Source organism: Etheostoma cragini, chromosome 20, assembly GCF_013103735.1.
Source record: "Etheostoma cragini isolate CJK2018 chromosome 20, CSU_Ecrag_1.0, whole genome shotgun sequence".
NCBI classification, from domain to species: Eukaryota; Metazoa; Chordata; class Actinopteri; order Perciformes; family Percidae; genus Etheostoma; species Etheostoma cragini.
In genome coordinates this window covers 13,253,309-13,276,026 of record NC_048426.1, presented here as the reverse complement: position 1 = coordinate 13,276,026, position 22,718 = coordinate 13,253,309, and the positions used below count along the sequence as shown (strand labels likewise).

At 39.7% G+C, this 22,718-nt stretch overlaps 5 protein-coding genes across 10 annotated transcripts in view; 2 read left to right on the top strand and 3 right to left on the bottom strand.

Annotated features, from left to right (window-relative positions):
• Window positions 1-403: 403 nt before the first annotated feature.
• Window positions 404-22,556, bottom strand: iah1 (isoamyl acetate hydrolyzing esterase 1 (putative)). The gene is made up of 8 exons (XM_034859198.1): window positions 22,550-22,556; window positions 12,671-12,675; window positions 3,055-3,125; window positions 2,859-2,911; window positions 2,502-2,653; window positions 1,803-1,964; window positions 1,574-1,695; window positions 404-785 (listed from the first exon to the last, which is right to left on the bottom strand). Exons 3-8 carry the CDS (start codon window positions 3,115-3,117, stop codon window positions 612-614), a joined length of 726 nt encoding a protein of 241 aa, XP_034715089.1. The 5' UTR covers window positions 3,118-3,125; window positions 12,671-12,675; window positions 22,550-22,556; the 3' UTR covers window positions 404-611.
• On the top strand, window positions 3,808-18,540 carry LOC117936319. Its single transcript, XM_034859197.1, has 3 exons — window positions 3,808-4,931; window positions 10,972-10,978; window positions 18,530-18,540. Exon 1 carries the CDS (start codon window positions 3,894-3,896, stop codon window positions 4,908-4,910), a length of 1,017 nt encoding a protein of 338 aa, XP_034715088.1. The 5' UTR covers window positions 3,808-3,893; the 3' UTR covers window positions 4,911-4,931; window positions 10,972-10,978; window positions 18,530-18,540.
• Window positions 6,645-13,111, bottom strand: cpsf3 (cleavage and polyadenylation specific factor 3). Its single transcript, XM_034859196.1, has 18 exons — window positions 12,899-13,111; window positions 12,735-12,798; window positions 12,291-12,388; window positions 11,929-12,057; window positions 11,634-11,811; window positions 11,445-11,534; window positions 11,206-11,356; window positions 10,829-11,004; window positions 10,589-10,747; window positions 10,289-10,435; window positions 10,034-10,186; window positions 9,729-9,837; window positions 9,265-9,363; window positions 9,031-9,125; window positions 8,851-8,938; window positions 8,580-8,646; window positions 7,657-7,753; window positions 6,645-7,562 (listed from the first exon to the last, which is right to left on the bottom strand). Exons 1-18 carry the CDS (start codon window positions 12,967-12,969, stop codon window positions 7,461-7,463), a joined length of 2,073 nt encoding a protein of 690 aa, XP_034715087.1. The 5' UTR covers window positions 12,970-13,111; the 3' UTR covers window positions 6,645-7,460.
• Window positions 13,209-18,076, top strand: itgb1bp1 (integrin beta 1 binding protein 1). Of its 4 annotated transcripts, none has more exons than XM_034859203.1 (7): window positions 13,209-13,440; window positions 14,808-14,923; window positions 15,032-15,110; window positions 15,190-15,320; window positions 15,393-15,485; window positions 15,950-16,099; window positions 16,948-18,070. In XM_034859203.1, exons 2-7 carry the CDS (start codon window positions 14,852-14,854, stop codon window positions 17,011-17,013), a joined length of 591 nt encoding a protein of 196 aa, XP_034715094.1. In that variant the 5' UTR covers window positions 13,209-13,440; window positions 14,808-14,851; the 3' UTR covers window positions 17,014-18,070. The 4 variants fall into 4 exon arrangements, with proteins under 4 accessions (XP_034715094.1, XP_034715090.1, XP_034715092.1 ...); XM_034859199.1 differs by having other exon boundaries at window positions 16,942-18,070; XM_034859201.1 differs by having other exon boundaries at window positions 13,288-13,493; window positions 14,805-14,923; window positions 16,942-18,076.
• Window positions 18,380-22,718, bottom strand: part of asap2a (ArfGAP with SH3 domain, ankyrin repeat and PH domain 2a) — a 55,760-nt gene continuing 51,421 nt past the window's right edge. For all 3 annotated transcript variants that reach the window (XM_034859190.1, XM_034859191.1, XM_034859192.1), the window contains 2 exons: window positions 21,647-21,766; window positions 18,380-20,254 (listed from right to left, as the gene is read on the bottom strand). In XM_034859190.1, coding sequence (XP_034715081.1) covers window positions 20,180-20,254; window positions 21,647-21,766 — 195 coding nt within the window. In that variant the 3' untranslated portion in view covers window positions 18,380-20,179. The remainder of the gene's footprint in view (window positions 20,255-21,646; window positions 21,767-22,718) is intronic.

Genomic DNA, 22,718 nt, shown 5'->3' with positions numbered 1-22,718 from the left:
AAACATGATGCCTTTTCTGAGTTCGTGCCTAACCGTTCCAAAACAACTTTAATTTCTGTGTTAACTTCTAGTTGTTAAACAGGAAACTGGACAATCTGGAAATTATTTTTTTTTTCAACTTCCAGATTTGCACAAATGTTTTTATGCTTTTTCTTACCTTGTGCCAATGTGACTTATGCACCTGACTCTGTTGTGTTGTTATATGCTATTTCACCCCTGTTGCCTGCTGTGCCACATGTTAAAATTGTAAATGTGTTATTTATATGTATTTCACTGTAGGTCAAGAAAAAAGGTCCATGTTGAACGGTTACACAATAAGCAGATGTCCTGTGTCATATTCTGATGTGTATATTCTTAATGTTTTTCTTTTGTAAGTTCCGTGATTGCTTTACCTACACACATCTCAAAATAAAAATCTTTATTCTGCATTTTAAACATTGATACGTGGTCTCACATTTGACATACTGGCAAACACCGCTGCTTCATCCATTCACTTGGACATTTCCAACAAGTGCAACAAAGGAGTGCTAGTGAGTGTTTTGTTTTTCATAGAATATCCAGCCCTGTAGGATCTTGGAAAATAATTTTCAAAACCGACATCCTCTCCTTCACTAGTTACAGAGGAGGCTGCTCTCAGGACTGTTGGCGTCCACGTCTCCCCAGTAAGGCAGGATGAAGGGCAGATCAGCTACCCGACTCTCCAGCAGCTCCCACAGGTGCTGTGACACAAACTGGTTTCCCTTCTGTGAGAGATGCAGCCCGTCCGACAGATAGACTGTGTAGTCCTATGAAGCACAGGACAAAAGAGGAAGGCTTTTGTTAAATGATTCATTTAAAGTAAGATAATAGGGTATAATGAAATAGCTCAAAACTAGGTCACCTTCATGCTTTCAGTTAATAAGACGTGTAAGATTTTAAACCTTTAAGGATAATGCATTGACAATATAAACTACATGTATCTAAAATTGTAATGTCCAACAATAGAAGCTTACATTTTTTTCTGCCCACTCAATTTATTGAATGATTAAAGAAACTGGAATTTAGATGAACTGACAATCTAATGGACAGTTTCTGTATTGCCTGATTCAGCAATGCTTTATATTATGGTTCCATTATTGTCTAATAATTAATTTGGAACATTCCTTCAAATAAATATGTAATCCATGGGGGGGGACAAGCTCAATTTAAATTAAGTAAATAAGGGGGGGGGACAAGCTCAATTTAAATTAAGTAAATATTGATGTGTTAGTCTAATTGGAATTATTTTTGTATATGTTGACTTGTATGCTTGCCTGTAGACATGTTCATGTTTTTTCATGTTCCACTGACCTGTTGTGCACTGACTTAAAGAATCTCTAGGTTACACTTGCGTGTAGCATTAACAATATGTGTTAATGTACTGGAAGTCATTGCTACTTCCCATATTAAGTCCCATACATAGTTCATTCCATTAAAATTCTTGGACATTATTTGGAATTTGCATACTTGTAAAACCAAAGTGTTATTCTCTGTGATGTGTGACGACTTCAGGTTACAGTGGCCTCTAACAAAAGCTGCAGTAACAAGTACCCACCTGTCCATCTTTCTGCATGAGTGTCCAGAGGTCCAGGACGTCTGTACCACACTGACTGGCAGCCTGGACACATGCCTGGGCATACTGCCCCGCTGCAGAGTTATGGCGATTGAGTGGACATCCTGAAAAAATACATGAAGCACTCAGGATCTTTTTAGATCTGGAGTGTAAAAATTGGCCCATGTTACCTTTCAAGAACAAGAGAGAGGAGATTGTGAATGAGCTTTACCTTTCAGAATGCACTCCTTCTCCCAGGCTGGCTCATGGACAGGTGGAGGGGTGATGAAGATAACTCTGTCTGCTGAAACTCCAGCTGAAGCCAGAAGCCTTGTGATTTCCTTCAGGTTCTCTGAATACTCCTGCAGAGGGACGTGCTGTTGGGGATTTTTATCTGCATGACAACAACAGATGTAAAGAGGCAAACTCATACAGAAACATTAGGAAAGGATAATTAATTATTAGTGAAAATGTTTCTATGAACATTGTTTTCAATTAGTCATTATCACAAAAAGCCTAAGTAGTGAAGTGCAGAGAATGACATCTGAAAACATGTATAGGGGTACTCCAGTAATTAAGAATTGCATTACCATAAATAATTTAAGTAGGAGAAGCTGACACATCCTGACTTTTAGTCTCAAGTATACACCACGCACCAAACACACAGGATTCTACATTTTGCTGCAGCATCGTGTTTGTCAGACTTCCCTGCCTGATAAATACATGTAGGCATGTCATAAAAAAGAATAGTATAATTTATAGTAGAGCATGCTATAACAAAGTCATACTATCATCATGAAAATCTCCATGTGCAATGTATACAATTATAAAAGTTGTTTTCTACTGAAAAAAGTATACAGAAGGTTTGCAGCCAAATATGTATCAATATCTTCCTACATTGTCATTAGAGCTCGAGTCAGTAAAATTGTACCTTCCAGTGCACAGTCGTTGGCTCCAAAGAAGACCGTGACAGCAGCTATGTTGTTGTCTGCTGAGTTTGGGCTGTCGATGAGGCGAGGAAGAACTATCTTAGCCCATCTAGAGTTGTAGCCGGACAGTCCTCTGTTTACAACATCACACTTTCTGATGGGAAAATATATTACGTCAGATTCATATATTAGTCAAAGTCTTAGTCTGGTTACATATGACTTATCTTTAAAAAAGAAAAAAAAAAAGAAAAAGAAAAATCACATCAGTTCCATTTTAATAATAACATTTCTGAGAAATTAAATGAGCACTTCCATTAAGGTTACAACAAATCAAGAACCAATAAATGGGAATTACTGACCTTGCTAGTTTGTTGGCAATTTCTGCACCCCAACCATTGGCTTGAAATGAAAACTGAAAGAATAAACACTGTTTTTATTAAGGATTATCTAGAAAGCTAGCCGCTAATGCTAACTACTGAGTTAGTGAGTTGGTTATCATTTAATGCTGGCTTGCATGATATTACAGTATTTGAAAATAATAGTGCATTAGCTAACCTGTGTGATGGAGTCCCCAAATAAAATGACTTTAGGCCAAATTACTGTTTTGAACCTCGACATAGTGAAAGCATAGAATGACGTTTCCGGTTATGGGGTTGTTGTGACGTATGGTCACATTTCAAAATAAAAGTCCTCATTATGACTTTTTTTTTTTTACACATATTTACTTAAATAATGTATATATATATATATATTTATACATATAAAACGTGTATAAAATATAATTTAATTATAATAAGAATGACAAAAGTATTAAAAAATACTTATGATCACAATGTTGATTTACTGACTTGTTAGTATTATAATTTGGACTTAATATCTCATTTTTTTGACTCAGAAAGTCAAAATCAGGCTAACTATCGCAAAAGTTTGCCTCATTAAGTAAAAAGTTGATTTAATATCAATAATGGTAGGTTAAATGAGAAAAAAACAATTCACTGCTTAATGCAACAGTTGAACATCACCACAAACTACACACTTTCAACAAAAACTGAACATTATAACCTTATTAGAGATAGGATTTATTGCAAGAACTGTTGTATTGCACTGTATTAGTTTTAGCTAGGTGTGCCTAACGAACTTGTAACTAAGGTATTGTTCCTTATATGGTAGATCGTTAGATTAGTTTTTTTTTTAATTTAAAAGTTCCAGAAGGTTAGAGCATCAATGACAGGGTAAGCCAATCAGGGGCAGGAAAGGGCAAAACTGTCTATGGGCGGGACATTCCTTCGACATCCTGGAACAAGAAAGAAAAACCCGCCACCGGGGCGCTGCAGTTAGAACGAGCCACCGTCAGCAGCCCGGAAATCAGTTTCCGTCTTTTGCCCCCTTCAAACATGGCGGAGGTCAGGCTATGTTTCGGAAGGGGAGCGTACAACTTTGCACACAAAATATACAACCGACAACTCCTTGAAAGTCAAAATAAAGGTGCCATACAGGCTTCGTCTCTATCGACTTGGTTACTGTTGGGTGATATCCAAAATGGAGAACTGCACGGAGCCGAAAATGCAGCAGACAAAGTGACCGGTGGAGTTTCAAAGGACAATTACACAAGCATGACACCGTTGTATGGTACGGTTAACGAGGCAAATGTCGCTGAGTATTACGATTTTCTTGGACTCAACATAGAGTATTCACTTTCTAATAGGTCCAAGGTTCAAAATATAGAGACAAATCTACCGAGGTATCGGACGAACCCCGAGTTTCGGAGGACTCTCTGCACTTCCAGGTCCGTTTCTCGACAACAGACTTTTAGTTTGTGTTGGGGACATGGACAGTTCATCAGAGCTTACAGCGGCAACGGAACCCGATATGAGCCCCTTTGCAAAACCAAATCAGGCTACTATGAAATCCTGGAGGTGTCACCTACCGCCACTCAAGTCCAGATAAAAACAGCCTACTACAAGCAGTCCTTCGTCTACCACCCGGATAGAAACGCCGGCAGTGAGCACGCCACTCTCCGCTTTTCAGAGATCAGCGAGGCCTACACCGTACTGGGCAATAAGGCACTGCGGAAGAAATACGACCGGGGTATGTTGAGTCCGTCGGACCTTTTAGCAACAGCCAGACCCTCCGCCAAGGACACAGGGAGCTCCGCGAAACAGACAACCGAAGGCCGACGGTCTGTGGTGGGCGCAGACAGCCGAGGAGACGTCTTTGATTTCGACAAGTTTATCAAGGCCCACTACAGCGATCAGCTGCAGAGGGAAAGAGAGATCAGAGTCCGAAAAGAGGAGATGCTTAGGAAGAAGCAGGAGACGATTGAGGAGAAGAAGATGGGAAGGATGATGGAGATGGGAGTTGCGGTGCTGATAGCTATGGCCGTGGGTTTACTGGCCAGTTTAAAGCGATGATGAAGTTCATTCACGTCGAGAAACACACAAATGCTGTTCACTTGACAGCTGTCGCCCTCTATTTTGACTTTGTCATCTGAACTCTCTATGCAGGGCGACATTAACAAATACAAAATAAAATTTAAAATAGGATTACACTGTCTTCTGAAAAGCTGCAAAGACTAGACCGAAATGTGAATGTTTCAGTTCCTCAGTCTGCAATCCCTGCACAGTGTTGTATACGTAATACTGTCTGAACACAGCATTCACTGGTTTTTGTCCAGTATAGCTTTTGTCACTCTGTCAGTCACACACTCACACAGTCAATGCCACTGCCAGCAGTAGGGATTACTAGTACTGTGTTTTGAGGACACCATCCATTATTTTAAATCAATAGTTATCTGATTAAAGAAAGGCATACAAGGCATTCACAACATTTGGTTCTTTCCAGTTGTGATACAGAAACATTCGAGTCCGTAGAGTATCAGGGTTCTACACCCGGCTTTACTTACGAGTAATGCACTGTGCCATGAATACTGTCTTCAAATAAAATCCACAAGTCACTGGTTGAGTTACAACCGTTGGACTTTGGCTTTTATAAAGTCATCCGTCTTGCAGATATCTTTATTGATAATGTTTTGCTAGTTTTAATTATATTTCACATATTGCTATTTATGAAACATTTGTGGCAATGTAAGGAATTAAGGGATGTGTGTGTCTCTCATATCTTGAGAGCCAAGTGGTATTATGGGAACTGTATGTTTATGCTTATTTAAAATGTGCCTTGGAGGATATTTATTGTAAACATTAATGGTTACATTGTTCAGATATTTAACTAATAAATCAATCTTTAGCAGTGCCTGTCAGAGCACAGTGAAACAAACGTTTGAGTCTTTTGTTAGTCAACAACACCAACACTGGTTAACTGTAAACCTTATTGTGTGAAGTATTATTATAAAGTACAGTATTATCTGATTCTTCCGTACGATTTTGTGTGTGCATACGCCCCAAGAGCCCAAAATGGCATATACCGAAAAAGTTCAGATTTATAAAACTGTGGTTAAGTTATCAACTTGCTTGGCTGCTGTGAGAAGCTGGTTATCAGCAAACATCCTGCCACTCAACTCTGCATAAACTGAGATGATAGCTACTGGACGAGCTAGATTAGGTCATTTACTCTGTCCATTGGTGATTTGGTCATTCAGTGCAAGGATAGAGTAAAAAATCTTGGGGTAGTTCTCAATTGTTCACTTTCAGTTGATTTGCATACTAAAGAGGTGACAAAAGTAGCCTTCTTTCATCCCCCAAGAATCGCAAAGATTAGATCAATAATGGCACTTAAACATGCTGAGGCCCTTATTCATGCCTTTGTTACATTTAGGCTGGACTATTGTAATGTACTGTACTCGGGGCTGCCTAAGAAAGGTTTGCGAGGTGTGCAGATGGTCCAGAATGATGCAGCACGTATTCTGACTGGATCATCTTAATACATACATATAACTCCTGGGCTGGCCTCACTGCACTTGCTCCCTGTTCAGGTTAGAGCGACTTTTAAAGTTTTGCTGTTATTTGTACTAAATAGTGAATGAACGTCTTCAGTCATATGCCAGCAATCCAGTTTAGCTTTAGCAATTCAGCTTTTCAGCATTTACAAGCATTTTCTGCAGGGAATGCATTTTCTAGTTTAAAAAAACTTTCCTGACAGCAACTGATGAAATAACCAAAGTAAACCTATTATACAAAACACAAATGTTATTAAAAGTGTGTTTTAAACATCATATAATGAACACAAATATTTAGTGCATTTAGAAATTCACAGTTCACGTCACAGTTTAAGTCAACAAGTCCGTCATATCAGTGCACATTAGACATAAACTCCGCTCAAAGAAAACCTACAGTGCATCTACAGAAATACATTAAAACTTATTAAATATAATTTAAAGTGGGGGTGGCCTCCAGCCTGAGTCCTTTGCAGCGGTCCTGGTTTGAACCCGAGCTGCGGCACTTTGCTGCGTGTCAACCCCTCTCTTTTTACTTTATATATATATATATATATATATATATATATATATATATATATAAAATTAAAAGTGCTTGCATAATAAATAAAAAACCATAACATTTACAAAAACATCTACACAGTTAATCTCCCTTTTCTCTTTTCTTACATGGTAGCTCACAGGTCACACAATCTCCTTAACCTTCAGTTAATTAGTTAAAAGCCAATCTGGTTTTTCCAAATTGGATTCACAAGGTGGGACTGGGAATGGTTATTGAGGTGTTTTAATTACACCACACCAGACAGATCAACTGCATAATGATCTGGATCTATGGATAGATCAATCATGGCACAATCATTTGCATTGTCCTGTTTTTTTGTGATATGTAGCTAAAACAAGCTACGTCAGACATGATACTTTGATTCTTGGGAGCACGCTATCCAGTTTTTAACCACACAGAACTTGTAGATTTGTGTTTTGTATATGTATGATGACTTAGCTTAAGAAACCCTGTCAGTTTACAGGTTAAGTTGAACTTGTTATGAACACATCTGCAGTCCCGTCTCCGCGCTCAGATGACCCGGTTGAGGGCGTCATAGAGGCGCTGCACTGCCAACTCCACCATCTCTCTTAGAGAGTCGTCCTCTGTGCATTCATCCTCGTAGCACACCGACTGATTGTGGGAGAAGAAGTCAGTTAGAGAGACACAAAACAACAACAATCCTACACCACATCGTTGTCCTGTTCCTTGGCGCAAAACGTCTCACCCTCGTTTCCAAGCAGATGTGAACAGTCTTGCCATCTATTGTCACAGAGATGTTTTTACTGTCACTGAAATCCAAACATTCCTCACCAAACATGTCCCTAAAAACAGAGAGAGAAGCAATTTATATCAGAATAATGAAAGTAAAGGACATTAAAACTGTCAGACAGTCTTAAGATAAACCTAAATACACACTGTGCTTATGACCAGTTAGCAGAGGTGCAGTGGAAAGGGCTAACCAAATCTACGTACATGAGAGGCCGCCCTCATAAGACGACTGAACATATTTTGTGTGTACAGATAGGATAGTTTAATGAAAATCCACACTACTATATTTTTTGAACACCATCTGAGCCAAGCAAGGATAGCAACAGATGAAAAGGTGGTGTTATTAGTTTTGATTTGGTTTTACTTTCTTCCTGTTTGTTTATTGTTGGCTAATCAATGAGCATATTTTATTTATTTATTAGTACAATAAAGTTAAGGGATTTTCTAAAATATTGTATTGTCAATTTGTGTCAAAAGGGGGGAATGTGAGACTGAAGAACAAAGGGTTTGTTTTCTTAGCAGGACAGCGTCTGCTCTCTAAACAACAAAGGGATGTGTGATGTACATTAAGATAACTTGTGATTCTAGAAATAAGTCAATTGTAATATGAATGGTTCAAAGGGTCTCCCGTCTGGCACAGGGACTCTTCTGTGAGTTCCTACTTTGTTTATAATAGAGATGCTTGGGAGAAGAGGGGAAGTAAAATATCGTCTCCTCTGTCTTCTCCCTGTGCAGCACGTGATAAAGATTTGATTCATTACACTGATGACTCTGTGATTTTTGGAACAAGGAGTTTCTTTCAATGGAAATTTCTACCACACCTTTCCAACACAGTGATTTCAATGTTATAAACAAGTTAGAGGATTGTGTGTCACTCACTGCAACATGACTCCAAGCCGGGTTTGGAAGACGTCCATGTCCATAATGGCACTCTGGGTCTCCATGGCTGTTTATCATGAATCACATTAAAAAATAATTTATAAAAACAAAGTTCTTGACAGTAAGACAAAAGATGTTGAGCTCTTTTTGTAGTTAGGAAAATTGGTTCAAATAAGACATGAGTAATATATTGTATGCTTCCTATAGTCCACAAAGCATATAAAACTAAAGATCCAGATAAACAACATACACAGCTGATTGCCAGACTGACCTTTCTGAGCCTTTGGGTTGGACTGGACTTCCAGCACTACAGTAGTGACAGCGTCGGCATACATGTCGTTGAGAGGGTTGGCTAGCCACTGAAACAGGAGATTGGGTAAATGAGAACAGAGGATAGTCTTGCATCAGACTATGCAGGACCACACCTGGTTGAACTAGCCTGACCGCTCACCTCCAGCAGCACCATGCCGGCCTCATAGATCAGTGTGATATTTTTAAAAATCTTCAAAGTGTTCTTCTCAGTTCCATCCAGCTCTTCCACGTCACCTGACACAGGAGGAAAACAAACTGCCTCAGTCACTAGAGTGTAAACTCATAATCAGTGAGAGTGTAAACAGCTTTGTTCTGCGAGAATGGCACAAAAACAAGAATGTATTTTGAAGTTTGCACAAAATAGCGGTCCAACCGGTGAGGTTCCTCAGATGGCAGACGAGCAGTGAGTACGGTCCAGTGAAGGGGATGGCCTGGGTCTGTTTCACTGTGCTCATGGCCAGCTCTGTGTATGCTACAAACACATCACACGAATGACGTCACTTCATGATGCCTTGTCAAATATTAAATAGAGCAGCAGTACGCACAACTGAGGTAAAAATGATAAGGTAGTATGTCCTTTTCCAGCTGTACTTTTCCTCACTATTTGACTTGATTATTTTAATCCATGCCCGGCCTATTAAAAAACTGGAACCAACATGATGAAAATTACTCTTTTTTTCTTGATTCCAAGAGTTACTGACTGAAAACTGACTCAGATTCTCAAATGTATTGTAGCCGGTGAACTGAATCTACTGGGGCTGTAACTACCAACGCACATGTGGTCCTATCCCGCAGCCTGCAGCTGCAAGCGTTTTGGAGAACTAAACAGAGACTTACTAGAAAGGTCAGAGGGATTGAGGATGTGGTAGTTGAAGTTCTTTTTCACCAGTATGCCTGACACCCTCTGGCCCTGGACACTCTTCTTATCAGCCAGGGAGCCCATCACCTGAGAGGACAAGCAACGTTCAGTTACCTCGTTTTATTTTCACATTTATAACAACATCAGCACAGTGTGAGGTAATTCATGCAACAATCATGACTTTGCATTTCCTTTTTAAGCCAGAAGTAGCCTTTGTGACCATAAAAATCAAATAAAAAGGTCTCAGAGTGAAGAAAGAAGGACAGAAAGGCAGTTTACTGACCTTGGCCAGTTTCTCTCCCCTGAAGTTGAGGGTGACGGCTTCTGTGTTGCGAGGGTTGTGGACTTCAATGTGTACCTGGTCATTATCTTCGTACTCCCTGATCAGCGCAGCCTTGAGACGGGCCATCTCATTCTGCTCCCCGTGGACCAGGATCTGACCATAACAAGCAGACAGGAGAGTTAAGGAATTTTCTTTACAACTGATATAACTGATGGGTACAGACAACACAAATCAATCAATGCCCCCCCAATTTACCACATGTGGTGGTTTGAGGGCCCTGATGAACTCGCTGGTCTGCTGGTAGTCAGTGTGGGCAGAAAAAGAGATGTAGTCCACTGACATTTTCAGCTGCAGCTTCTGCCCTGACATGGTGGTGATCTCTTCCGGCTCAGACATGATGTGCTGCCAAGAGCACACAACACATCACAGTAAATTGCTGTAAGCATACAAATCTCAATTGAGTTAAATTGGCAAAACATTTTTTTGAAATGATTGCGCTTTTTCACCAAGACGCTGTGTATTATCCAAGGAAAACCATCTACCATGCTGTCTTACCTTAGCCAGTGTTCCCTCTACACAGTATCCAGCGATGATGACTCCGTTCCTCTTATCAGTGCACCAGCTCTCGAAGAGCTCCCTGGAGAGCCCGCTCTGCATCATACCTGGAGACGCCATCACCACACTGGGACCAATGTCATCAAAATGATCCATGCTCTGAAAGAAAACACCACAGTTCTAGATATTTAGCAGCAGCAGCCAAAAGATGTAACAGTCTGTATCTGTGGAACTCTTTACCTTGAGGTTGCTGATATGCTTGAAGACAAAAGGGTTGTTGATGTTAATAGCCTTGCGGATCTTGTCGTTCATTGCGTTGACGTAGGTCTGGTACACAGCCATGCACTTCTTGGCCAGGGACGATGCGTAGTAGATGGGGATGTCATGGAGCTCCGGGTGGTTCTGCCAGTACTCATCTACAAGAGAACATGAAACATAATCTTACAGACTCAGATGCGAAAGTCAAAACTTAAAATTAACTTTAAAAAAATGTAATACAATGCAGATATTGAGCATCTCCTGATAAAGGGTCATAAATAGCGTAGAGGCTACTAATGTTGTATATTTGCCTATTTAGAGGCATAATCCAAATCAGGGAGTCACACTTGACATCTCACCCAGGATGAGCAGCAGTTCCTGGGCCCTCCCCAAGGCGAACACAGGGATTAAACAGCGGCCTTCTCTGTTGACAATGTCATGGACGGTGTTACAGAACCGTGCCTCACGTTCCTCCCTCTTCTCATGGATGTGGGTGCCGTAGGTGGACTCCTGCAGAAAGATTAACAGGATTCACAATCTTGTGATCACCTAAAGATTTATTAGAGTAGTGTGTGATGTTTATTAATATGCGGCATACTATGATTAGGATGTCAGGTTTGACACTGGGGATCTCAGCTGCCATCAGATGCCTGTCTTCCTGTCGGGAGAAGTCTCCTGTGTACAGCAGCTTTGGAGGGGAGAAACAGACCAAGACTGGTCTTGTTAAGTGAACTTAGTTTTTGTGCATCAACAGGACTCTCTGAAACAATAAAACAGGATTAGTAACCTTGACTCCAGCTATCTCGATCATGAACATGGCAGCTCCCAGCACATGCCCAGCGTGATAGCACCAGAACTTAATTCCAGCCACCTCCTTGACCTCGTGGAAGTTGATGGTCTCAATCTTATCCATGCTCTCCTCCAGGTCAGTCTCTGTGTACAGCATGTCATCTGCAGAAATGTTGCTGCGATAAATCAACAACTGAATTATTAGTAATAGTAATTATTAGTAGTAATTAGTAATTCCAATATTATTACTAACTGGCAAGAATGCCGTAATGAATGATTGCTACCGCTCCTACCTGACTTTGACGTAATCTGACAGTAGCCAGCGGTAGATGGCCTTCGTGGCATGGGTCATGAAGGTCCTGCCTTTAAAGCTGGTCTTCTGAAGGAACCAAGGCAGAGCTCCACAGTGATCCAAGTGGAAACTGGTGAGAGGATGCATACACTAAGATCAAATGGCATATCCTTAGTCATGTTTATATATTTAACCATCAAAACATGACTATATGATCAAATATAGTTATGTTTTATAATCAACTATAATTCAAACAGATTAGGCCTTAGTTAGGAAATTACAAATACAGACATGGTTGAGCATCTATACGAATATTTAAAAAATAGACAGTTCAACGCATAAAAGAGAGGAAGGAAAACTCACTGGCTAATGAGCAGCAGGTCTATCTCGGCTGGGTCAATCAAGTCTATGTAGGGGAGAGCGTCCATTCCCTCCAAGCCAGGGTGGATACCACAGTCCAGCTGCAAAACACAAATATTACCTCACCCGGATAATGAACTTGGTAGAAATACTCTTTTCCATCGAGTTCTGGGTACACCAAATGAACACATGACTCAATAAAACAACAATATAATGATTAAAACATATAAAGTAATAATAACAACAGGCTGCATATGTGAGCCTGCACAAACTGACAACACAGAATTACAGGCTTAATAGTTATTGCTGTTCTATAATATTAATGGGTTACTGGATTAATGAATATTGTGAGACATTTTAATTTAGAGTGATGTACATATAAATGTCTGTCTGAAGTCACACAGCAGCATGCAGTCGCAACTAAATACTTCAGATAAAGATATGTACCATAATTTTCCTTCCTTTGAACTCCAGGATGATGCATGACCTCCCCACCTCCTGACCAGCACCCCTACAGTTACATAAAAAAATGGCATATAAGATTACATTTTGGTTACAGACAGTCACCCAAAACATAAAGAAATATATAAAAATTGCACAAATTAACTTACAGTGGACGAATTAGGAGCTGGTCACTCTCCTCGGCGGGGACAATCACCTCTACTTTGCGTTTTGTCGCCATAGGTGTCAAATTTTGCAGGTAATTATATAAATAGAACAAATAAAACCAGTCATACTGTAAACTGCACCGTTTGTTGAATGCATAGACAGTTGAAGAAAGGTTGAATGAGAGAGGGGGCGACGGCCCTCTTGTGACGTCGCACTTCCGGTTGTGTGCCAAAATAAAGCCGACGTGAAATCAAAAGTGTTGACACTCAAAGTTCCGAGACAGCCGTGGGTAACGGATTTACATTATTAAAATGACTAAACTGTTACAAGGGGCAGGGTACTCAAACATATACAAAAACACTTTTCTGTAAGCTAAAGCTTTGTACACACTTAAAAATATATATTATCCACAGGCCTCTCGTCTTAATACTCAACTTTAGAGATGCTGTTTTTTTGTAGTAGCTAGTTCGTCGCGTCCCCTTTAAGTGGTGTTGGGTGTAGGCTGTGTGAAACTCGAAGGGAAGCTAAAAGAGTCAAACTGAAGGTAACAGTTCTTTAAACAATTTTTACTCCAACGGCACATTTAGACTGTTTAAACATATAATTTTTTAGATAAATAGATTTAGCAAACCTCCATGTGAACGCTTTCAACTTCTGTGTGAAAAATTATGCGGTGGGGGACATTTAAGGTGGAGTAGGATGATGAGTAGAAATGTTTGGATGTTTATCCAAACATTTTCTTTTCTTTTCTCATGTAAAATATAAATTAGCAAATGATGAGCAAAGCCATGTCTTCTGCTGAGCATGTAACGTTAGGTTAGTTAGAAGATAAATGATGCGTTCAAGTCAAAGGTAACCTGTTGATTTTGGTGTATAATTTAAGTCTTTGGGGGGGGGCTCTGTTCTAAATGTTTTACGCCCCCTCCCCTCCCCTCCCCTCCCTCACCCCAGTACGAATGCACCATAGACTAGAATAGAGTAGGTTAAGGGATACTCTAGGGTTTTGAGATGGATGTTAGAGCCTAGAGTTACATTCTGCGCTGATGGGGAAAGGATATTACAGTGGCAGGTGTAACAGATAAAGTGGTTTCCAATGTAACTGGTGCAGTGGTGCCCCATCATGAGAAGCTTAGCACAAAGAACTAGGGCATGTACAGTGTTTGATTAGCATATTATTGTTACGATGTGCAGGTGTTGTTTTATTATATATATTTTACAGCTTCACTAAACGTGACACACTAGACTTTAAACGTAGCACTCAACAACATTGCTTATTAGTAACATCACACAGCGACAGTAATCATAATTAGCAAGGACCCATGTTTCACTTACTTCTCAAACATACACACTCACTTCCGTTTTTGCTAAGTGTATTTGTGTTGTGGCTTTTGTATTTGTGTTGAACCGTCCCTGCCACCGCATTTAACAGCTAAGGTTCTCTTAACACAGCCTTCCTGTTGAATGGAGAGGTACATAAATGGTCTTACAAAAGCTATTGGATTCATGTTTTTTCGTTTGAGGGCCTTTCCAACTAAGTTGCTGATATTTTAAAGCATCTTTGTGTTTATTTTAATCAGAATTTCTGTGTGTGTGTGTGTGTGTGTGTGTGTGTGTGTAATGACTGTTTTGTCTTGTTCTCAGGTTTCTCTTGCAGAGACCTAGATCATAATGAGATTTTCTGAATTATAAGCTGTACTAAGTAGTTAAAGCGTAACACCCCTACAATGTGAATAGCTGTGCAGCTGGGACAGTAACAGTTGAACCATGCAAAGGGTAGCTACAAGTTTGTTATGTAGCTGAATGTACACACTCATTTATCCATTATTCAGAATTTAGACTATATTCAATTATTCATCATCTCTATTGAGGCCACTTGTGGAGTGGTTAACACATCACTCGTTGATGATTCAGGTTCGTTGAGGCTGGATGGCTGGATGCAGTCGTCATGGTGAAGGATGTTCCGGAAAGTCAAAAAGCGCCACAGCAGCAGCAGCTCGCAAAGCAGTGAGATCAGCACCAAAAGCAAAGTACAGCAACACACACACACACACACACACACACACACACACACATTTTAACAGAGCCACTTTCTCCTTGTTAAGCCAATACCCTCTCGTGTTACTGACTCCATATAGTCTGTCGACTCCAGTTTGGGAGGACTCTCCAGATCCAGTACCGTCGCCAGCCTCGACACAGATTCCACCAAGAGCTCAGGTCAGTCAACCAGTAAAGGAAGTTAAAGGTTTTCTCTACTCTTTTCTTTTCTGATTGATTTTTTTGATGCCATCCATAGGTAACAGCACGTCTGAAACATGTGCTGAGTTCCGTGTAAAGTATGTGGGAGCCATTGAGAAGTTACAGTTTGACATGAGCAAGACCCTCCAGGAGCCTCTGGACCTAATCAACTACATTGATGCCACTCAGGTAAGACACTGAAGGTTAATATCACACTACTCATTTTTGAAGTTGCTATAAATTTTCTGCTCATTTTCACAGCAAGACGGAAAGCTGCCCTTTGTGCCGGGAGAGGAAGAAATGATTCTGGGAGTGTCAAAGTATGGAGTCAAAGTGGCGTCTCTGGACCAGTGTGTGAGTAGAAAAGTTCATATACTGGGGCGCCCTGGTTGCTCACTTGGTTGGGTGGGTGCACTATGTACTGGAGCTCAGTCTTTGCTGCCGCGGCCCGGGTTTAATTCTGACCTGCGGCTCTTTGCTGCGTGTTGTCCTATCCCTCCCCCACTTTCCTGTTGCTGTCCTATCTAGTAAAGGCAAAAACTAATTAAAAGAAAGCATTTATACACTGTACTTCATATTGAATGCTTATTGAGTGTGCAGTATTGCTGGGTCATCAAACAGCTATGTAATGAATTTAGCAATAATTTATATTTTGGACATGGTTCTGCACAAAGCTGCTGTCCCAAATATTTGTTTACTTTATTAACAGAGATTTATCTTTGAGGCCACATTAATGGATGATGGTTATGTTTCTTAACCAGTTAATACAAGTGAAGAAGTGTATGCTAAAGTCCTTTTAATTGTACCTTTTTGTCCAGGATGTGCTGCACCGGCACCCTCTGTACCTGATAGTGCGTATGCTATGTTACGACGACGGACTAGGTGCAGGGAAGAACCTCCTGGCTCTCAAAACCACCGATGCAAAGCAAGAGGAGTGCAGCATCTGGGTGTACCAGTGCAGCAGCTCGGTGAGTGTGACAAAAGTATAAGATGAGATGTTTTCTGGATTTGAGGTACAGTGGCTTGTTTAAGTTTACACACCCATGCTAAAGTTGACTAAAAAGAGGAATAAAAAAAATAATCTTTTGGAAATTCATCGTAATGCCTTAATTTAAAAAAAAGAGGAAAAATTCACTTTTTAATTTCACAATTTCTACAATAACATATTGTAAATAAATAAATGTTCTTCCTTCAAATACAGGGGGCATAAGTATACATACCCCTATGTTAAATTCCCATAGAGGCAGGCAGATTTAGATTTTTAAAGGCCAGTTATTTCATGGATCCAGGATACTATGCATCCTGTTAAAGTTCCACATCATCACATGCCCTTCAGCATACCTAGAGGGAACCATGGGAACTGTAAGCTGTTCTTTTTTGCAAATAAAAAGATTTATAAAAAAAAAAGAAGAAATAAACAAAAAAAGATCATCTCTCAATGCAAATCAAACTAGCTATTAGGCTAACTGAAATAAGACCATGCCAATCTCTATGTATGGTGAAGGGTAAGTGATGATATGGGGCTACTTTATCATTATGCACAGTATCCTGGTTCCATGAAATAACTGGCCTTCGAAATGAAAATCTAACTGGCTCTATGGGAATTTAACACAAGGGGGTACTTACTTATGTGCCTTGTATTATAAGGAAGAACATTTATTTATGTACGAAACAATTTTCATTCATAAAGAAAATTGGTGTCCTTAAAGGTTGGATTTGGTCTTATTTTTAGTCAACTTTAGCATGGGTGTGTAAACTTATGCAAGCTACTGTATTTCCCCTGCGTGCTATCTATCCTCTCTCTGAACAGGAGCAGGCTCAGTCCATCTGCAAGGTGCTGTCGGCTTCCTTTGACTGCGCTCTGACATCAGAGAAGTCCTGAGAGCAGGACGGGAGCTGAGATCTGACAAAATCAGCAACAGTAAATCAGAAGATTCCCAAAAAATTTAAATTATTTCCCTTTTGTCTAAATTTGCTTTGTTTTCTTTAAGATACACTAGAGGACACATCTTGTCTATTTTCCATGTTAGTTTGTGGGAAAACAATCAATTTAGCCTTTGTATTGATGGCAAAGTCCCGTCAAGCTCAGTTTGTGGTACGTACCATCACCCGACTACCATTCTGCGGTTGAGACAAGACTGTCAATTTGTCTGAATCATTACCTTTGAATTTGTTTCCTTTACCGCGTGTGTTCCCTTGACCGTTCACATGAAGTCAAGAGCAAAAAAAGTAACTTTAAGAAAAAAAAGAGAACATTTTTGCTTCTTTTTTTTTAAAGCATTGGAGTAAGCAAACAATGTCAATAATTCATAGTTAATGTAAGTGATGGTCGGAAATGGTACATAATGTCACCACCCAGCTGTGTCAATGTGGGAGACATTTTTCCCAGAAGGAAATACCCGGTACAAACATGCAGTTTGCAGTGGAAATCACTCCGATTGCTTTTGTGTTGTTGTGTATGCTGAAACAAACAGTATTGGCATAACAGTCACTTTTTTGACTCGAAGGTACATTATACAAAGCTAAAAACTTAACTGTGTGAGTAAAGTCTTTTTTTTATTTTTTACTTGTGGGATATACTTATTTTTAGTGACAGTTTGGACTTTTAATGTATCTTGTGTTAAAGGTCTTTTTACTGCAAGTTTCTTGGTACCAAAGACATTTAAAAAAAAAAAAAAATTTTTATGCAGTGTATAAAAATGGATTAAGTACATTAGACTTACTGGAACCAGATAAACCCTAACTGTGAGGCTGTTAGATTTTGGAGGAAAACGCATGTTTACAGTCGTGGTACTTACTTACTTCACAGTGTACATAATAATAGCCCATTCCTCCTTATTCTGGCCTCCTTTTCAGCGCTGTCCTTTTAAGATTGGGTTGAAAATGGGAATTAAAGAATTTGATCTGGTACAATAAAGGCTTATTGTTTTGTTTTTGAAGAGTAATTTATCCTTTTTCTTTTAGTGTCATCTTTACTTTTGAGTGTGCTTTTGTATGTTTTCACATGTGCCTTTTTCAACACGGTGAAATGTTCTCCATCAGAGGGAGCTCTTGATACATCATCTGACTTAGTTTGGTATGAATCACACCAGTCAAATTGTGTTGTATTTTTAAAATGTACTGTTTAAATAAACAGTTTTTTGAGACTGAAATATCCCCAAATAAACAAAACTTGGTATCAGCAATAATTTAGTAAAAGGGGACACTGTTTACACAAATGGATTTTCTTTAAGAAACCGAGCAAAGCCTTGTTTTTTCATATTTTATTATTCCAGTTTCATTTTCCCATTTACGTGCACAGAGTTAAGAGTCGATGCAGTGATCCACAGACAGTTAATGAGAATGAATTGAGTTTATTTTCCTAGTTGTGTGTGTTTCTTTGTGTATTCAGCACACACAAACACACACATACACATACACACACAGGTCCAGCTGAGGTTGCATCTGTAACTGCTCATCACCACAGCACACAGACATTTACTGCCCAGGGTTAACTTTTCTTTACATATAAATATCAGAAAATCAAATCTATTTACATGAATAGATTATTAAATCTTCCTGTTTTTAGTGAGTTCATTAAACACGAAGAGAGTATCAGCTACGATGCACTTCTCTTTATTAACAAATCCACGGAAGGCTCTGGTTTCCGGTTAAATGCCTAAATATCAACATTATGAACAAAGAGAAAGTTGCTCTGCAACCAAAATGAAGTTAATTACTACATTTATTTATATTTCATAACACTACTGATAAACCCATCTTTCTACATTATGGGACCCCAGAGATGTACGGATATAGGAGGCTAAGATGAAAGGAAATATAATTCTTTCTCTGTATAATATCAAAGATAAAGACTAAATTCAGCTCATTTGTGAACAAAAAAAATAATCAGCAAAAAGTGAGTGCTCCTAAAAGGCAAGCGGAAGCAACAAAAGTCAGAGAGCCAATGCCTACTTTTCATCACATTCCCGTGTTGTCTTTTTATGTCCACATACTTCAATATTCTTTTATTCTCAGCTTATTCTGTGCAGACAAGACACGCAAACACAAACCCTTCCTGCTCCTCTAATAAGGTAGATGACATACGAGGACAGCCCGAGGTGCCAGACTCGGCATAAAGGTAATTACTGGCTGCTGCAGCTCCACTCAGTGTCAGCATTCAACCTAAAACAGTCCAGGAGGAAGAACTGGAGTGTTGCTGTTGAATATTATCTTCTACGATGAAACACTGCAGACTGTGTGTGTGTGGAAAAGCTGTTCCATCACTCCACACATCTGGGAGAAAGTGGTTTCTTGCAGGTGTGATGAGTTAGAGTCTATTTTTTAATTATGTTTGCCCCCTTTCAACACCAGTCCATCTTTAAAATGGGGACAAGGAAGCAATCCCTCAGGTGTAGCTTCTAGCGCATTCAAGGTTAATTTAGCACCATGAGAAAACCTCCACACCGAAGGCTTACTACAGAGTTGAATGGTCGCACCTATAAGCAGGTAGGGATTTAAAACGGCTCATGCACAGTGGCGGAATGTAAGCATGTTGCCTATTTTCACATTTACAGTCGTTAGTAAGTTAAAATACATTGCTGTAGTCTTCATAGTACTATCTGTACAATGCAGCTGAACAGAAAAGGGATGAAATGAATACTGTACATATTAACCTTCATTGCGTTGCATGTCGTCTTATGTTGTAACAGGGATAAAGCAAAGCAAAGTGCATTTATTGCGAGAGGTCATTCACTACAATCATTGTTTTTAAATCTTAAAGAGTCTTTGTCAGAAACATTAACAGCAAGCGTTAAAACCACATACAGTCCCACGACGCCTTGCAAAGGAATGACACCCAGACTTTCTGCTATGGTTGCCCTGACGACAGCCATACTAAGTTGCAGCCGAGGGGGTTTATCCAGCAGTGACACTAAGAAGCTTGCAGATGATGAAGTCGACAACAAACACTGGGACGATGGTGGATGTTTTTGCCAGCTGGCTGGACAGACGGGTGAAGGAGCGGCGCTGCATCCCTCGACTCTTCCTGAGACCCAGAGAGGAATGTTTCAGTCAGCAATGAAGTGTACAAATGTCACCGGGAAGGCTCCTCTTCTCATCGGATCACCTTCAATGTGGCCCAGCTGTGAAGACGGAAGACAGAAGCGACGTCAGAGGATGATAAAAGGTAGCTAGTTGTAGTCATGTTGGGTTGAGGTCAACAAAATAAGTTATCTAGAGCACATACACACGACTAAAACACCACTAAACACTAGGGCTGGGTTTTCCAATGATTTGCCATTAAAAGATTCAATATCGATAACTAAAATCCCAAGTGAATCTCAGTGAATATGTGCACTAAGAATTATGTGTAGACTCGTTACTTGTAGTAAAGGGTACAGTTGTGTAAAATGTCTATGTAGCGGAAATCAAGGTTTTTAAACATACAGAAAAAGGTTCTCCTGAGTTAGTCCGAAATTATTGTATATGAAAGCTGTATGTGTGGGAAAAATCAAATTTGTAATCTATAGTTTAAAATTAAATTTGAAAACTGCTATATAAACTGAACATTTAAGTGCATTAGGAGATCATTGCCAATATCTATCATTACTAAACACCATCTAATAGAGTACACATAGTGGACTATGAGAGGCTAAAACACAATTAACATCTAATTAATATTTAAAATGACATTCCCACATTATCATTTATTACCTTGGCCGATAAAGAAGATAGTACTTATTATGTCCATTTAAGTCATTTTAAACGTCTTCTATACCTGAAAATAAAAAAGCTAGGACATGTTTCTGCTATAAAAAAACAAGGCTGAAAGTGAAACATGTCATTGAGGACATAAATACAGAATAATGAGCAATTTTGTTACACAGTCAGTTATACAGTCTTAACAACAAAACAACCTTCTGTCATTTATTTTTACTTCTCTTGTGAAATAAATGTATACTCAGAAATGAAGAATGAAACTTGGTAGCTTGAGTCATATAGTACAGTAATGTATTCCAGCTAAGAGACCAACTAAGCACCACAGTGACACTCACTGCAGCGGACTTCATCTCCTCTTCATGGTGCCTCTCTACTGTGCTTTCATTTCAATATTTCAGAAACACAAAGAGTGATAACGCTGCTGAATAAAGGACGGAGAGGGAGCATGGCAGGGACCTCAGGGGACTTAAGGGTCCATGCAGGGACAGAGAGAGAGAGACAGAGAGAGAGAGAGACTAAATACGGTCATATCTGCAGAGGTGGCTTAGAGGAAAACAAGTTGCAGCTGGTCGGTCCTCACACAAGGGGCTCCACAGAGGAAGCAGCAGCAGGCGGAAAAAAAGGAGGAGGGGGGGGTATCAGCCTGAATGAGGTCATGGCTTTTTGCTTTAGCCACCATGGTTACTGAGTGCACGGACATCCATGTGGTAAAACTGGGACCAGAGTGGGAAAATAGCTAGACTGGGAGCACTTGTGCTTCAATTTGACAACAAGTATTCAAAATGCAAAAGAGATAGTGCATGAGAGATACCGACCCACCACTCCTGGTCCTCCTCTCCATCCACCACGATCACCTCGCCCTCAGAGAAGGTCAGCTCGTCTGGGTTGTCGGCAACACAGTTGTAGATGGCTTTCACTCGCTTCGGCCTCTGCTTCTGAGAGGCAGAACAAAAGCACACAAACAAAGTTTGGGCACAGGAGAGAGAAATGGTAGAGAAGATTTGGTGGGTGCATTCTGTATTGTGTTGCCTTTTTTTTCCTATCTTTTGTGTCAACTATTAACTTATTATTATTTGTATTATTATTGTTGGGAACTAAAGCCAAGTTACACAGAGAAGATGAAGTCAGTGAACTGTATGGTGTCCAATTGCATTACAAGACAAAGCTCCCTGGGACGACAGAGTACAGAGTCTTCTGGTTTTGTTCCTCTTTTTTAACCAACCCATTATAAAAGGTTTGGGGCAGCTTTTATTTTTACCAATTCAGGATCTAAGGACAAAGGATTGTAAAGCCCTTAGAGGCAATTTTGTGATTTTGGGTTAACAAAGGCTGAAAACATTTTGTCTTCTGTAAATAAGAGGACTTTCATGTCATCCAGTGCGCTCCTCCTCTGTCATCATTAGTCAATATAAGTACAACGCCACAATTCTTCAGAGCACGGGGGTAACGCTACATGTAGGTTTGGGCTATACAAATAAAATGGACTTTAGGATTCGTCTCTACTGTTTTACTTTTTGTATTTTGTACTCCTTCTGTGTAGTTTTTGCACCTCTGACAGAAGGAATTATTTAATTAATTAATCTCTTTGCACAATAAAGTTCAATTTGATTGAAATTGTACGAAGGACAAACGGTTGAGCTGGATGTAGCGGACCTTGAAAACCACTGATTTACCCAGGGATAACATGCAACTGGTACAGCACAGGCTCTGAGACAAAGGCACAAATTGAAAAAATAAAAATCCTAGGACTTACCATTGACTGACAAACAAAAATAAATGTAATTGTTATTCATTATTGCAGACTAGAAACATATACATATTGTTCCACCTTAAAAAACCCTACAGGGAGCTAAAAAACGTCTCTACAAAAACTGAGAAGAAGCTCTT

Coding starts and splice junctions, on each gene's coding strand:
- iah1 (XM_034859198.1), bottom strand. CDS start 3,117: ATGTCGAGGTTCAAAACAGTAATTTGGCCTAAAGTCATTTTATTTGGG. Junction 1,965..2,501: donor CAACGACTGTGCACTGGAAG/GTACAATTTTAC, acceptor GTTGTCATGCAG/ATAAAAATCCCCAACAGCAC. Junction 1,696..1,802: donor GAAGGAGTGCATTCTGAAAG/GTAAAGCTCATT, acceptor GTATTTTTTCAG/GATGTCCACTCAATCGCCAT.
- LOC117936319 (XM_034859197.1), top strand. CDS start 3,894: ATGGCGGAGGTCAGGCTATGTTTCGGAAGGGGAGCGTACAACTTTGCA.
- cpsf3 (XM_034859196.1), bottom strand. CDS start 12,969: ATGGCGACAAAACGCAAAGTAGAGGTGATTGTCCCCGCCGAGGAGAGT. Junction 12,058..12,290: donor GACCTGCTGCTCATTAGCCA/GTGAGTTTTCCT, acceptor TCCTCTCACCAG/TTTCCACTTGGATCACTGTG. Junction 9,364..9,728: donor CAATCCCTCTGACCTTTCTA/GTAAGTCTCTGT, acceptor ATGTGTTTGTAG/CATACACAGAGCTGGCCATG.
- itgb1bp1 (XM_034859201.1), top strand. CDS start 14,852: ATGTTCCGGAAAGTCAAAAAGCGCCACAGCAGCAGCAGCTCGCAAAGC. Junction 15,111..15,189: donor AGATTCCACCAAGAGCTCAG/GTCAGTCAACCA, acceptor TGCCATCCATAG/GTAACAGCACGTCTGAAACA. Junction 15,486..15,949: donor TGGCGTCTCTGGACCAGTGT/GTGAGTAGAAAA, acceptor CTTTTTGTCCAG/GATGTGCTGCACCGGCACCC.